Below are 14,981 nucleotides of genomic sequence, written 5' to 3'. Positions count from 1 at the left end.
GGCTGCTTCTAGGATGACAAGCCTGTTTCTCCCCTTCCCCCTGGAACGGCAGTGTTCAGTCTAGCTAGCCTCCTCACACAGACACGCCCGTGCCCCGGGGCTTCTTGCTAACCAGGAACCAAGAAAGCCCTGATGCTCCTACCCTGGCAATTGCTGGTGGTGGCGGGCCTATTTTTAGGGTGTAGACAGATGAGCAAGCTGCAAACAGAAAAAAGAAAAGGATTTGTAAGGAAGAAAGAGCAGATTCCTATCCTCTGGCCATCCCTACCCTCTGCTCACGTGCAAGGGGCCCATCTGCTGAGGGAGAGGAGCCTGAGGCCTGGCCCTGTGTGCAGAGCTAGGGCTGCCATTCTCCAGCTAACCTCTAAGGGAAAAGAGAGTCTCAGCCTACCAGCTCAGCCCCCCATATGTCATTGCCCATTGGTGAGCTCCTGGCTTCTGCTTTCTGACCTGGGAACAAGGCTGCTGTGATCTGCTGTGCACATTTGTGTCTGAGACTATGTTTTCAGCTCTTCAGGTGTCTCTCAGGATCCTCCAGTGATCCACTGGATCAAATGGGAATTTCATGTTTAAATTAAAATTTAAAAAAAAATTTTTTTTTTTTTTTGAGGGGCCGGGCGTGGTGGCACAGGCCTTTAATCCCAGCGCCAGCCTGGTCTACAAAGTGAGTCTAGGACAGGCAAGGCTACACAGGGAAACCCTGTCTCAAAAAAAAAAAAATTTTTTTTTTTTGAGATTATAATATAATTATATAATTTTCCTTTTCCTCACTCAAACCTTCCCATAAGCTGCCCCCTCCCTGTTGCTTTCCTTCATATCATGGTCTCCTATTCTTTAATTATTACTATTGGTGGTGGTGGTGAGGTGTGTGTGTGTATTCCTAAATATGTAACTATAAACTACTCAGTCCGTATAATGTTACCTGTATGTATACGTCTTCAGGGCTGACCGTATCGTAATTGGTAACCACTTGGTGTGTTCTTCCCTGGGGAAGACTGTTTCTTCATCTGTCAGCATCCCTTCATTGTCTGTGGTTCTTTGTCTAGGGTTGAGGCTTTCCCCCTTCCAGGTTAAGCATGTCTGCTGATGTCATGTTTGTTCAGGCAGATATGTTGGTGAGGCGTCCCGGGAGTAGCTTCTGGCATTTATAGGACATACACTCTCACAGTAAACTCCTTGGCTCTGACTTCCCCTCCCTGTCCTTTCACGATAATCTCTGAGCCTTAGATGCGGGGTTGTAACTTTTTGAGAATCCCTCCATAGCCTCCTCCGTTTTATGAGACGGATGTGTTGCCTGGTAGGCTGTGGAGGCGCCTAACTGCACCTTTGCACATTAACTCTATGTTTGCAGTACACCCCAGGGTGCAGGGAGCCCCGAGTCCCCAGCATCCTTGCCACCCCATCCCATTTACTCTCTAGAGAAGATAGCAGAGGCATGGATCATTAAAAAGCTGTGGCTACTCAGAAGAACCCAACGCCACCTGGGAAACCAGGGTCAGCTTCAGCTTCTCACTGATCTTTAAGAGCCAAGAGCACATATCCCAACGATCGAGTTTAGGTGGGGGAAACTAAGTCTGTGTTCTTTACCCATGTGTCCTGCCAGAACTGGTGGTTTCCGGCCCCCAGCATCATTTTTTAGTAATTCTTTCCTACCCCAACTCTAGACTCAGGCCCATGTTTTTCACCTCATTTCCCCACCTTACTGAAGCTTGATGGGTGAGGGGTGGCACATGTGTCAAACCTCTAGCTAGTGGCCCCTCAAGGCCTTGAAGCCAGCCTTTCTTACCCAGAACCTGGTAGGGGCTGGTAGAATGTCACCTCCCCCATCTCCCCTCCCCCCCGCCATCCCCTTGTATGCTCACTTTGTCCTTTTCTCCTTTAGGATGATCCACTCACAAACCTGAACACGGCTTTTGATGTGGCAGAGAAGTTCTTGGACATCCCTAAGATGCTGGATGCAGAAGGTAAGTGCATTCTCCACTGTCCCTCAGCATCCAAGGCCTGAAGGGATTGGCTCTGTCTGCTGGGCCCTCAGCCTGAAGAGCTTGGGTCACTCACCTGTCAGGGGTTCCATGTGGTTAACAAGCTTCCTGGAGAGGAGAGGATAGGCCTTCCTCTTCGGCTCTTGCCCTTGCATGAAGCAGGGACCATGGCCATTGTCCCTCAGGCTCTCCTCAATCTTGGTACTTATGTGCCGTTTTACAGTGTCTTAGCTCCCCTGAAGAGTCTTGGGTAGGGAATGTACGGTTGAGGGAATTATCCAAAATCGGCTCCCCCCCCAGCCATGAACTTCTGACAGTCCCCCCAGTGGCGTTTTATTAGAAGATGTCATCGAGAAGATTCCAAACATGCGCAGAAGCATAAGATGGTGTGTTGCCCACCATCCCAAAAGAGTCCGTGACATTCCATCACACCTTGTTTTTCTTCTTTGTCCTTTGGATGTCTTGGTCGGGCTGTATTAAGTCTCAAATCTCACGTCACTGCTACCTACTTCCAAGTATGGGCCTTAAACATAATGGGCATTTTTGCTTGTAATTAAAATACTTCCCACAGTCCAGATGTGGTAACACGTGCCTATAATCTCAGCACTTGGAAGGCTGAGATAGGAGGATCGTGACTTTGAGGCTAGCCTGGACTACATAAGTGAGACTTGTCACAAAAACAAAAACAAACCAGTTTCACGTCTAGCCAACATGACAGTAATTCCCGGTATATCTCTTGTCATGTTCCTAACCAGGGTCCCCCTAGTTTTAAAATTGCTATTGAGAGTATTGAGAGTGGGTTGGCTTCACTTCCGGGCGTGTCCTTGGGTGGTGAGTTCTGTCTGCCATCTCCACCTCAGCCCTTCCCTCTTTCCTTCAACCCCCTTCTATTGATGCCGTTGACCTTGAGATTGGAGGGGGCTACCAAGTAGGGTATTCCTCTGTTGGATTTCTTTGCTTACCTCCTAGGGCATCACCATGCCCATTTCTCTGTGGCCCATGCCCTCAAGGCTGGCAAGGTCACTTCACAGTACGCAGTCTTCTGCATCCCCTTGTGAGACAGACGTACCATGTGTTTACTAGGGTAGCTTTAACTGAGGTTCTCTCTGTCTCTTTACAGACATTGTTGGGACCGCCCGGCCGGATGAGAAGGCCATTATGACTTACGTGTCTAGCTTCTACCATGCCTTTTCTGGAGCCCAGAAGGTACCTGGGGCCCTTGCTCCTCCTATGCCCAGCACACCTCATGCCAGATCCCAGCCATGGCCTCCCGCCCCTCCCTCCTTCCATCCTTCCATATCCCGGTGCAGATGTGTGGACCGGCCTGATTCTGCTCTTGTGGGTAGTTAAGCTCTGTTTCTGAAGGAAGGCGTGTTTTCCCCCTCTCCTACCCTGCACCTCTGCCGTCTCTCACCATCTCTCAGTACTGAGAACATTTAACAAGCGCCAGTCCTTTGGAAGCAGCTGCATGGCCCACGCAGAAGGGTTGGGTGTGTGAGATCAGTGATTCCTGGCTGCAAGGGACAGCAAGCTACAGTCCCAGCTCTGTGAAAGTTACAGGCTTGCCAGTACCGGGACTTCCTCTCTTCACATACCATTTTGCAAAGGTGTCATACCACACACCCCGCGCCCCCCTCCTCCAACCCCTTCTACTCTCAGGCATGATTTAACCAAGTCTGTCTCCAGCCCTTGAACCCTATCCTGCCTGGGATACCCCCCATGTGGACACCGGACACCGTGTCCTCAGACATAAGCATGACCCGTGGGAGGAGGGAAGAGGCTGTGAGTGGCAGTGAGGCCCCTTCTGGTATCCTGGCCCAGATTGCACTTGGAGAAGGTAAAGCCAGGTTGTATGGTTCTGTAATACACCAGGGCCCAGTTCCCACTGTGGGCACTGGAAAACTGGAAGCTGTCACTCAGCACTGGCCCCTCCCAGAAGCAGCACTTGACTGTAGAAACCTCCATGGCTTTGGTCCCTAGGCTTGCTGGGAGTGCATGATGGGGGGTTCTGGCCCCACCCCTATCCCCCTTGCTCATTTCCCCTCTTGGCTCATGCCCCTGCTGGCCCTGCCCCCGCTCCGCTCCTCTCGTGCTCTCTGTCCACTGCTGCTGCTGCTGCTGTTCGGGTTTGCTCTGTGCTGTTTTCTACTTTCTCCTCTCAACCTCTTCTCCTTCTCTGTGCAGATGTGTAGGCACGCTAAGGCCGGAGGGGAAGGCCATGTGACCTAATGTTTCATGTCACTGCCACGCCTTCTAGGTGCGCAGAAGGTGAGCTCGCCCTTGGCCTCGCCCGCTCTCCCTGCCGCCCTTTGGCCCATCTTGTCCTCCCCGCTGGACACCAGCAGCAGTCCCTGAGTGAGAGAGGATTAGTTAATTCACCCAAACCCCACAGGTGATAGGACATTCTCAGAACCCCGGGCAAGCTCACTTAATGGGTGCCAGAGAAGCCCAGTCTCTGGGTGGCCTCCCTTTGTGTCTCTGTGAATACTGGGCATAGTGGACCCCCACCGAGTGGAAGGCAGCTGAGCTGGCAGAACCTGGGTCTTAAACCATTCCCTTAAATACCCAGGATCCCTTTCACCTCTGACCCTCCCTTCTTCCTGCCTGAGCAAGGCCATCTTCTCAAAGCAAGGCAGCAGCCAAGCTAGGAGAAATCTTCTGCCTTTTCCCTGGTCTTCAGGCCGGAGTCCTGCATGTGAGCCAAGGCCTTTCATGGATAGTTGCAACCAATATAAGAATCCACTTGTGTGCCCATGGACTGTGGCAATCTGAATATTTGTTGCTAAAGTTACTCTGCAGAGAGCAGCCAAGCTGTCTCTTTCTTTTTGTTCCTTTCCTTTTTTTTTTTTTTTCCCTTTGGTTTTCGAGACAGGGTTTCTCTGTGTAGCCCTGACAGTCCCGGAACTCGCTCTGTAAACCAGGCTGCTCTGGAACTCAGAGATCTGCCTGCCTCTGCCTCCAGAGTGCTTGGATTAAAGCTGTGTGCCACCATTTCTTTTATTTTTTTTTTTATTTTTTATTTTTTATTTTCTTTTATTTTTATTTTTTATTTTTATTTTTTTGTGATGGTGGTGCTGGGGTTCAACCCAGGGCTTTGTGCATGCTAGATAAGCATTCTACCACCAAGATTTATGTCCAGCAGTTAAAAAAAAAAAATCAGTGTGCCCACCCGCCCCCACCACCACCTTCTTTTCTTCTTCTTCTCTTCCTCCTCCTCCTTCTTTAAATAGAAATGCCTTGAAGAAAAGGCACCTTTTAAAATGGCCCAAAGAGAACCATATCAGCTGGCAGCAGCCCTGATACCCACTGGATGGGAGCCCTGGACCTGCCTTTCTACTGACTGCAGAGAGCACAACCCTTCCTGTTGGTTTCCTTGAGGGGTGGTCACCATCCAGCTTTCCAGCCCCAACTCCCTGCTGGCCTCATGACTCCTCCTCTGTCCCCAGACCTCTGCTACTCTCCTGCTGACCTCTCCTGAACCCTGTCCCCCACTTCTTAGCCAGGACATGGGCAGCCTTTCTGCTTCCTTGGCTGGGCATTTCTGCTCAGCCTACTAACCACACAGAGTGTACTGCCAGGCTGACTTGAGGTGTTCTCGCCCCAATGTCTGACTGTACCCCCTTCCCGCCCCTTTTTTTAAAATGTTGTTTGCCTTTAGGGATTCTACCCTGGGCTTCATGCCTGCTGACACTACCCTGGCCTCTTTTTGATGCCTTCTCTGTGGCTTGGCTGATCATAGTGCTCAGAGGGATATGTGTCTGTGTTTGTGTGTGCGTGTACGTGTGCATGTGCATGCACACATGCATGGCATGGAAGAACTGTGTGTGCATCCTCTGTGTGGTAGGGAGAGTGTGGGGTTTGTGTGGCTTTCCCTCTGAAACCCTCCCCCCTCCGCCCCTTCTTCCCTTTTTCTCATCCCTGTTGCAACCATTTCATGCTTTCGTCCACACTCCAGGATAGGAGCACAGACAGGGTGTTGGGAGTGTGGGGTGTCCTGCCGGCTCCTCAAGTCTCCCAGGCAGACCTCGCTGTCCCGCAGCATTTCTCTAGCGTGATCAGCTCCAAGGTGGATGGGAGGGGTGCCTCTGGTTTTGGGGGGCAAGAAGATGCATCTCACACTCTTGTCTTGTCTGCCTCAGTGTCTGGTACCCGCGACAGACATCTTCCGGAGCTATATCCATGGCCCACCCTCCTCTCTGCACCTTTGGCTGGCCAGTTGTAGATAATAGAAGTAGAGAGGTCCCAGCATCTGGATAGGCACGTGCAAGTGCCTGTGTACAGTGACATGCAAGCGTATGGTGGACACAGCTGCTCTGGTTTGGGTTCTGATTCCTGGCTTTCCTTTCCCTACCCAGGTTCAGAACGGGTGGAGGGCATCAAGAGTTCCATTCATGCAGCTGGTGCTTTGGGGGGTCTCTTGGGGTTTCTAGGAATTGGCTCCTGAATGGGCAGGCTTGATTTGATGCAGGTGTTTCTGGTTGTTTAGGGACAGGTGGGGCTGTCAATCACTGGACCCACTAGTGTAAACCTTCTAAGGGAGGAGGAGGCAGCACTGAGAGCAGGGCCCGCACTACGGCACATCTGTCCAGAGCAGGCAGCTGTGGGGCTGCAGGGTGTCCTCTGTGAGCCTCCGCGTGGAGCTGGGAGGCTTAGGGTAGGATGAGGTGCTCCCAGGAAAGTTCCAGGCCCCTCTAGGGAAGGGCGAAGGGACCGTCACTAGGGAGTTACTAACCATGCTGGCAAAGGTCACCACAGCTAAGGCGGAACCCTCGCAGTGTGAGAGGGAGGAGATTGGCACTGCCAGGTCACTATGGAGTGGGAAGTTCTCGAGGAATCGAAGCATGGATGGGGGGACAGACATGTGTCCCGAAAACCCACCCTAGCCCACTTGTCTTAGAGAAGCTCCGTTCTGGGGTAGAGCCATGTCCTGCTGAACTTAGCAAACCCAGGGGAAGGGTAGTAGACTAGACAGGGGGAGCGGGTAGACTAGGCAGCCGCCCCGGAAGGGAGAGAGGAACAGTGCATTGTGGGTGATGGTGCCCTGCCTGCTATGTGACTTTGCCTAGTTTGGTATTTGGTGCTGACAGCCTCTCTATAGATGGACCTGTCTCAGGTGACTTGGCTGTGGTGCTCTGGTTTTCAGGGTGGAAGTTTGGCACAGGATAGCTAAAACTCTAAGACTAATGGCTCATGGCCTTAAAAAAAATACACACACATACACACTAAATGTTGTGCGGCCTGGGTGTGGTGCTGCACACCTTTAACCCCAGCACTTCGGAAGCAGAGGCAGGTGGATCTCTGTGAGCTCAAGGGCAACCTGGTCTACATAGCAAGTTCCAGGACAGCCAGCAGTACATAGAGAAACCACGTGTTTAAAAAAAAAATGTATGTTAAGTTGTACTAATAGCCAGACAGTGGTGGTGCACACCTTTAATCTCAGCACTTGGGAGGCAGAGGCTGGCAGATCTCTGTAAGTTCGAGGCCAGCCTGGTCTACAAAGTGAGTCCAGGACGGCCAAGGCTACACAGAGAAACCCTGTCTCCCCCCCCCCCCCCAAAAAAAAGTTGTACTAATAGTACAGTTGAAAGTGGTCACAAAGCACATGAAAATGCACATACTGGCCTCTGAAGTGTTTTCTTGGCTCATTGACATCTATGCTTGCTTGCATATCTTCTCATGCAGAGCCTGTCATTCAGAAAGACTTGGGTAGCCTGGTTCTTGCACGGGTCTTAGAACAACCTACCCAGTCACAGAAAACCCAAATCCAGAGGCCAACCTGGGTTTCCTTCTGAGATGGCTTCCCTCTCCGCCTTTCTCCCAGGGCCATTTCTTTCCCTCCTGGGCCAAGTCACTCGCTGATACATCTGAACTGGCCAGCACTGCTTATGCCCTCTGCCGGCCACTGACTTTCCTCCTCGGCTCCCCTCCCGCCATGGGCTTCTTGTAGCTCTTAGGAAGGGAAGTCAGATGCTGCTCTCACCATCTGCAGCCCGATTCCCTTCACTCCATGGATGATGAGGTCTGCAAGGCTAGCCAGGCTGACTTGCCTACCTCTTTGGCTGAGCTTGATAGTGACTGGCCTCTCTTCATAAGGGAGATGCTTGAGAGCATGTGTCCTTTATGCTCCTGGCAGGCTTATTCATGGTCGCAGCCTGTGGCAGGAGAACCAGTTGTTCTGAGGACTTAGCTTCTGTCTTCTAAGAACCTGCTTCTTAAAAGTCAGAGGACTGTTGTCCCTAAAGGTGGCCCACAAGTGTTCACAGAAGGGCCCTCTGTAAGGGCCTCTCTGGTGGTTTCTTTCCCTAAAGGCAGGTCCTTTAGGCATGCTGGTGGACTCCTCAGGCTGTCTCCTGATGAGGCTGGCCTGGAAAGAACAGGTCAGAGTGTAGGTGTTGTTTAGGAAAGGATTAGATCCTTACAAAAAGCCCCCAGGAGTCCCATGTGGAAGTCTTACCCAGATTTCATCCAAAGGAGTCACACACACACATACTCTATCTGCATGTACACCTGCAGGCCAGAAGAGGGCATCAGATCACATTATAGATGGTTGTGGGCCACCATAGTTGCTGGGAATTGAACTCAGGACCTCTGGAAAAAGCAGATAATGCTCTTAACCACTGAGCCATCTCTCCAGCTCCTCTTTGGAAGCTTTAAAGCCTACTGAGCACAGCCCTCAAAATTGTGTAAACTTTAGGCGGGCAGTGGTGGTGGCTCACGCCTTTAATCCCCATACTTGGGAGGCAGAGGCAGATGAATGTCTGAGAGTTCAAGGCCAGCCTGGTCTACAGAACGAGTTCTAGGACAGGCAAGGCTACACAGAGAAACCCTGTCTCGACAAACCAAAAAATAAAAGGAATAGACTCTGGGAAGCAACTGTCTCCTCAGTGCCTTGGGTAATTCGCCATAGTAATTCAGTAGTTCTCAAGAAAGGATGACAGTCAGGCTGGAGAGATGACTCATAGGTTCAGAGCACTGGCTGCTCTTCCAGAGGTCCTGAGTTCAATTCCCAGAAACCACATGGTGGCTCACAACCATCTATATATAATGTGATCTGATGCCCTCTTCTGGCGGGCAGGCATACATTCCAGAAGGGATGACAATCAAGCCTGGGCCACATCATCGCCCAGGCAGGGATGATAACCAAAGAGACCTTGCTTTCTCAGGAACTGGGAGTCATTCTGAGATCCCTCACTGGTCATTCCTGTGGTCTCCTCTTGGAGTCCCAGCTGTTCCAGTAACCACACTGTAGCGTACAGACTCCTCACTTGAGAGACCTTTAGGGCAGTTTTCTGTCCCGTCCCCTATGTGTCCCAGCACCCTCACCACAAAGCATGTGATTTGGTTGGCATTTCCTCTTTGAAAACTTCTTCTTGGAAAAAAACCAAAAGATACATGTGTCATGTACCACGTCACTCCTTCCAGTTCTTGGGAATTTCTCTGCACTCTGCCGCATTTTGTGGTAACAGAAACTCTTTTTGTTCATCGACCAGATTTATGTTTTGCCTTCCTCTCTCTTAAACCATGCACCCTGTATCATCTGTAGGTCACCTGTCTCACAGGCATTGTCTTCTCGGCCCTAAACTGTCTCCTTTCTTCCCTGTGGTCCCCAAAGAGCTTCACATTCACTTCCCCTTGGTGTAGGGTTGGCGTGTGTACAAGGACACAACTCAACTGCACAGCCACTCAAGTGGGCCAGGTGTGCTAGTGAACACCTTTACACCCAGCACTTAGGAGGCAGAGGGTGTCAGCTCTCTATGAGTTCGAGGCCAGCCTGGTAAACAAAAGTGAGTTCTAAGACAGCCAGGGCTACCTAGTGAGATCCTATCACCAAACAAAACCAGAATTACTTAAGTGAAGTGGATTTGGGAACACGGGGTCCCTGCCAGGGTTGGGTACACAGCACCTAGAGACCGAGTCTCCATGGATTCCCTAGGCTTTGTGGCTGGTTACCTCATTCTTCTCCCTGCTGAGGACTATCTCTGGCCCAGTGCTTGTTTCACGGTGTGTTCTTAGCTGAGCCACCAGTATCTTTGCTGTGTTTCCTGGGCTTGCCAGCCATGCTGGGTTTATCCTGACATCTCATCCTCCACACACTGCCATGTCTTTGCTTTTTCTCTAAAGGGCTTTGAGCCAGGAGCCTTCAGAGAGTCTTCAGGGAGCTTGAGAGGTCTCACTGTCAGCGAGCACTCTCTCTTTACACTTTCAGACTTGAAGTCTCACATCTTCAGAAATCCTGTCAAATCCAGCTTGAGGTCCCAAGTCCCTATGGTCCCTGGAATTTGTGGACCACAGGCTAGGCATGACTTTTCCTCCTCTCTCGACCTGGCCTGAGATTTTGAATGCCTCCCTTACTTGATTAATTTCTTCCTGTCTTGTGTGTTGGAAATGAGCCCTTGCCCAGGGCTGGCAAACAGGGTGATGCAGAAGGTGGGGGGGGGAGGGGTGGATATCTGTGACTCAGAGCCTTAGGGGCTCCCTTCCAACTTCAGGAGTAGTAGAGTGGAAGAGGTTTGTTGGCAAAGGTGTGTCCAGGTGCCCCTGCTGCTGGGGCACGCTGATCATGACTCTCAATCTCTCTCTCTCTCTCTCTCTCTCTCTTTCTCTCGTTGCCAGGCGGAAACAGCAGCCAATCGCATCTGCAAAGTGTTGGCCGTCAATCAAGAGAACGAACAGCTTATGGAAGACTATGAGAAGCTGGCCAGTGATGTGGGTACCCTTGTGTTCTTCTAGCTTGGCCCCAGCAAGGCCCCGTATTATACTCCGAGAGACTGAAGTTCCCAGGATCTGTACCTGTGGACACACTCCTAGGCTGGTGCAATGTGTGATTCAAACACAGTTAACACAGGGCAGCTTGGTTCAGGGCCTCTGGGAGAGCGGAAGTGAAGACAGAGGAGGTGGTCTCTAGGCTAGGAAATGCCTTCACCTCTCTGCCTCTTTGTTTTTTCTTTCACTTTCTGAGTGGTAGTTGAGCGCTGGTATCTCAGAGGCATTTGGAGCCTGGGGCACTGCTGCTCCATAAGTTTTGCCTACACTTAGGTAGTACAGAGCTCTGCCAGGTACTTAGAGGGCATGTGCCTGGGAAGGCTCAGTACTGGCTCAGGCTTGCTACTTGGCATTCAAGGCAGCAGGGGACAGGATGGGAAGGGAGTTAATCATTTGTCCCGCTATCATGTGGTTTTAAGGTGCTGTTGGCTTCTTCCCTGAAAGAATTCATCCTTTTGAACTGTTCCCCTGGCCTTTTGGTGGTTCTGCCCTCCAGCTGAGTGACAGCCAGATGCCCAGGCTTTAATCCCCGCTTCACTGCTCCAGCCGGTTGCCTTGCCGAGGCAAGCTGGTTGCGTGACCTGGCAGAGCCTTGGGTGCCTGCCTCCTCCATAATGTGGGGGTGATCGTAGCACTTGACCATGGAGTATTGCTATGATTATTCCTCTGAGTCACTTTGTGGGTCATGCCTGGCAGCGTGCAGGTGTTCCGTATGCTTCCTGCCAGCCACCGCTGCAACCCTACGTCTTCTTTACCCGCCCCCCGCCCCCCGCCCGCACCATGGCTCCAGGATAGAAATCCTAGGCCATCCCAGAAGCTAGCCTCTTCCTTTTAGAGCCAGGGGTCCCTATTCTGCTATGCCCCTGCATGGTGTAGATGAAGGAAACTGAGGTCCAGCTAGACTCGGGTTCAGGTCTCCTTGTTTTTAGAGCAGCCTGCGGTTCTTTGGTTCTTCCCCTATCAGAGACAATGAGGGATGTGGGCTCTGAGTTGACCATATCCTGGTCAACTTGGAGGGAGCGCCCAGAAGCCTTGCTACATGGCACTGTGAGCAAGGTCCTAGTGGGAAGTTGAGAAGGGAGTGCGCCATCAGGAGAGGCTTTTTGCCAGCCCCCTTCCTGTGAGGGACGGGCCTCTGGAAGGGGGGCAAACTGGCCTTTCTTTGCACATCCTTACCCCCATGTCTCCCCTCTGTCCTCCCTCCTTAGCTGTTGGAGTGGATCCGCCGCACCATCCCGTGGCTGGAGAACCGGGTGCCTGAGAACACCATGCACGCCATGCAGCAAAAGCTGGAGGACTTCCGGGACTATAGGCGCCTGCACAAGCCGCCCAAGGTGCAGGAGAAATGCCAGCTGGAGATCAACTTCAACACGCTGCAGACCAAGCTGCGGCTCAGCAACCGGCCCGCCTTCATGCCCTCCGAGGGCAGGATGGTCTCGGTGAGTGCCAGGGGCTATTGGGGGGGCGGGGCGCCTTCATGCCCTCAGAGGGCAGGATGGTCTTGGTGAATGATGGAGTCTGAGGCGTGCCTTCATGCCCTCTAAGGGCAGGATGGTCTCTGTGAGTGCCAGTGGCGAGTCAGGGCCTGCCTGGCTGCCTTCATCCCCCAACTGTTTGGAGGTGGGTTTTCTTTGACCTAGAAACCTGTTCCTTGTTTCTTTCACTTTACCACTCAGGCTTAAGCCCAGGCACAGAGGGACAGCCACCCTCTCCCCAGACTGTTCTAGATCAGGCTTGTTTGCCTCAGCTCCTAAGCATTTCAAACTTCCCCATACCTTAAAAAATAATGTTTTAAACAGAATAGCTGGTCATACTGAACCAAGCAGTAATATTAATATTTACTTTCCTATTACCTTAAGTACCTTACCAACAGCAAAAACAAAGCAGAACAAACCCACTTTTGTCATCATAAATAGCAGATTAATTTTTGTAGTGTAGCTCTGATATGCTAATAAGTAAAATATTAAAAAATATACTCTTACTAGCTGCTAGAAATTGTTTTAATTTGAAAAGACCTTTTTAGTCTTTTAGTCTTTTATTTAGTTTTGTGATCCTAGACACTGAATCCAGGTCCTCATGAATGTTAGGCAAGTGCTCTGACACAAGGCCACATCCCCCACCTGCTACTTTATCTTTTTCCGTGAGATAGGGTCTTGTTAATTCAGGCCGGCCTAGGCCTCACCTTGAAGCCCGTGAAGGCCTTGAACTTGAGATTCTCCTGCCTTGGTGTTCCACGTAGCTAGGATCACAGACCTGTGCTACCAAGCCCAGTTTTAATCCTTCTGTGTAAATATAATTTTAAGTGAATCTTTTTTTTTTTTTTAATTTTGTGTTCAATGGTGTTTTGCCTGCATGTATGTGTGTGTTAGGGCATTAAATCCCCTGGAACTAGAGTTACAGACAGTTGTGAGCTGCCTTGTGGGTGCTGGGGATTGAACCAGGGTCCTCTGGAAGAGTAGCTAGTGCTCTTAACCACTGAGCCATCTCTCCAGCTCCCTTTTAGGTGAATCTTAAGACATGTTCTCTATAATAAGATTCTTTGAAACAAAAACACCTGTAAGAAATTGGGTGTGACATTATAGGCACTCATGGCTACAATCCCAGCTCTTGGGAGACAGAGGCAGGAGGATCACAGCAAGCTTGAGGCCAGCCCAGGCTATACAGCTAGAAAACAAAAACCAAAACCCCAATATTGCAATCAATTTAAGATGAGTGCTCCTCCATTGTGCCTCCTTTGTCCTTTTTGTCACTCCTTCCCTTTTACCCTGTCCCTAGGGCTTTATGAGCCAAGGGATCACAGGACAAATTCATCAAAGTGCAATCTTTTATCCTTTTTTGTTTGTTTAAATGTTTATTTATTTATTATTTATACAGTATTCTGCCTGCATGTGTGCCTGCACACCAGAAGAGGGCACTAGATCTCATTATATATGGTTGTGAGCTACCTACCGTGTGGTTGCTGGGAATTGAACTCAGGACCTTTGGAAGAATAGATAGTGCTCTTAACCTCTGAGCCATCTGCCCCCTCCACCTTTTATCCTTTCAAACAAGGAGTAACAACAACAACAATGGAAGCAAGCAAAGAAACAAAAACCAGACATATTGAGCAGGACCAGAGGGGACAGGCCAATTGGGAGTAGGCCGGAGCAATGGCGATCTTGCAGAGAAAAAATAGGCCTGTGGTGTCTATCATGCAAGCAGCTTGGAGCACCAGTCCTTTAAAGTTCGGGGCTTAATCAGGTGCTTTGGGGTTGTTAGAGTCACTATTAGCTAGTCCTGAGAAATAGAGGGAGTGCCCCTGATGTGGACAGATGCCCAGTGCATTGCCAGGAGGGTGATGCTCAGACTCTCTAGTAGTTCTCGCTGGGTGCCTTATGCAAAGAGCATATGCATATCTATCGTCTCAAGATCATGGCTGGTTCCCTCATCCAAACTGCTATCCAGAGCCTAAAGGCTAGAATCTGGGCATCTTGGCTTAATAGAACCATGCGTCTCTTGGTGGCTCTAGTGTCAATTTGCTTCAGTCTTCATTTGTCTGGCCCCCTGGCTCATTCTTGGATCTCTGAGACTGGCCAGGATCCTGTTGGAAGCTAGTCAGTACAGGAGGGCTCCACGGCTGGATGGCTCACGTGGACTCAGACCCTACTCCCTGTCCAGGAGGCCGGGAAATACTAGTAGGAGCTGGAAGAGAGAGATGGGACAGTTGACTGTGATGTGTATGGAGAGGCATCTCCCCTTGGAAGGCTGCAGCCCCTCCAGGTTCTCTGAGCCTGTGCCTCCCATCCCTGTAGGATATCAACAATGCCTGGGGTTGCCTGGAGCAGGCGGAGAAGGGCTATGAGGAGTGGCTGCTCAATGAGATCCGGAGGCTCGAGAGGCTGGACCACCTGGCGGAGAAGTTCCGGCAGAAGGCTTCCATCCACGAAGCCTGGACAGATGGTGAGCCCAAGCCTGCCGCGCCGCCTGCCTCCCCTGGGCTCTGCTTTCCCACTCCCACCCACCCACTGCTTTTGTTTGTGTCATCTTGTCTGGGCTTGTAATAGCTGTCTGGCATCAGGCAAGGTCATTACCCTCTGGGTTGCTTCAGTGTCTGCGTTTGTGAAGTAGGGACAGTAGGTACCAGCCTCCCAGGCTTGTGAGAATTCAATGGTGAGGTCGCAGCCATGCTCAAAAGAGTTTCTGCCAGCCCTTGTGTGTGAGCACTCCTCTTTCCTGCTCCCATCATATATATATTTA

General features: G+C 50.9%; 1 protein-coding gene across 3 annotated transcripts in view; it reads left to right on the top strand.

Annotated features, from left to right (window-relative positions):
* The window catches only part of Actn1 (actinin alpha 1), a 97,849-nt gene that overhangs the window by 69,086 nt on the left and 13,782 nt on the right, over positions 1–14,981 (top strand). For all 3 annotated transcript variants that reach the window (XM_051148329.1, XM_051148339.1, XM_051148334.1), the window contains exons 7-11: positions 1,883–1,964; positions 3,103–3,188; positions 10,596–10,688; positions 11,954–12,184; positions 14,537–14,684. In XM_051148329.1, coding sequence (XP_051004286.1) covers positions 1,883–1,964; positions 3,103–3,188; positions 10,596–10,688; positions 11,954–12,184; positions 14,537–14,684 — 640 coding nt within the window. The remainder of the gene's footprint in view (positions 1–1,882; positions 1,965–3,102; positions 3,189–10,595; positions 10,689–11,953; positions 12,185–14,536; positions 14,685–14,981) is intronic.

This window comes from Acomys russatus, chromosome 1 (assembly GCF_903995435.1).
Source record: "Acomys russatus chromosome 1, mAcoRus1.1, whole genome shotgun sequence".
NCBI lineage: Eukaryota > Metazoa > Chordata > Mammalia > Rodentia > Muridae > Acomys > Acomys russatus.
Note: the sequence above shows the minus strand (reverse complement) of the source record. Positions and strands in the feature narration are given on the sequence as shown.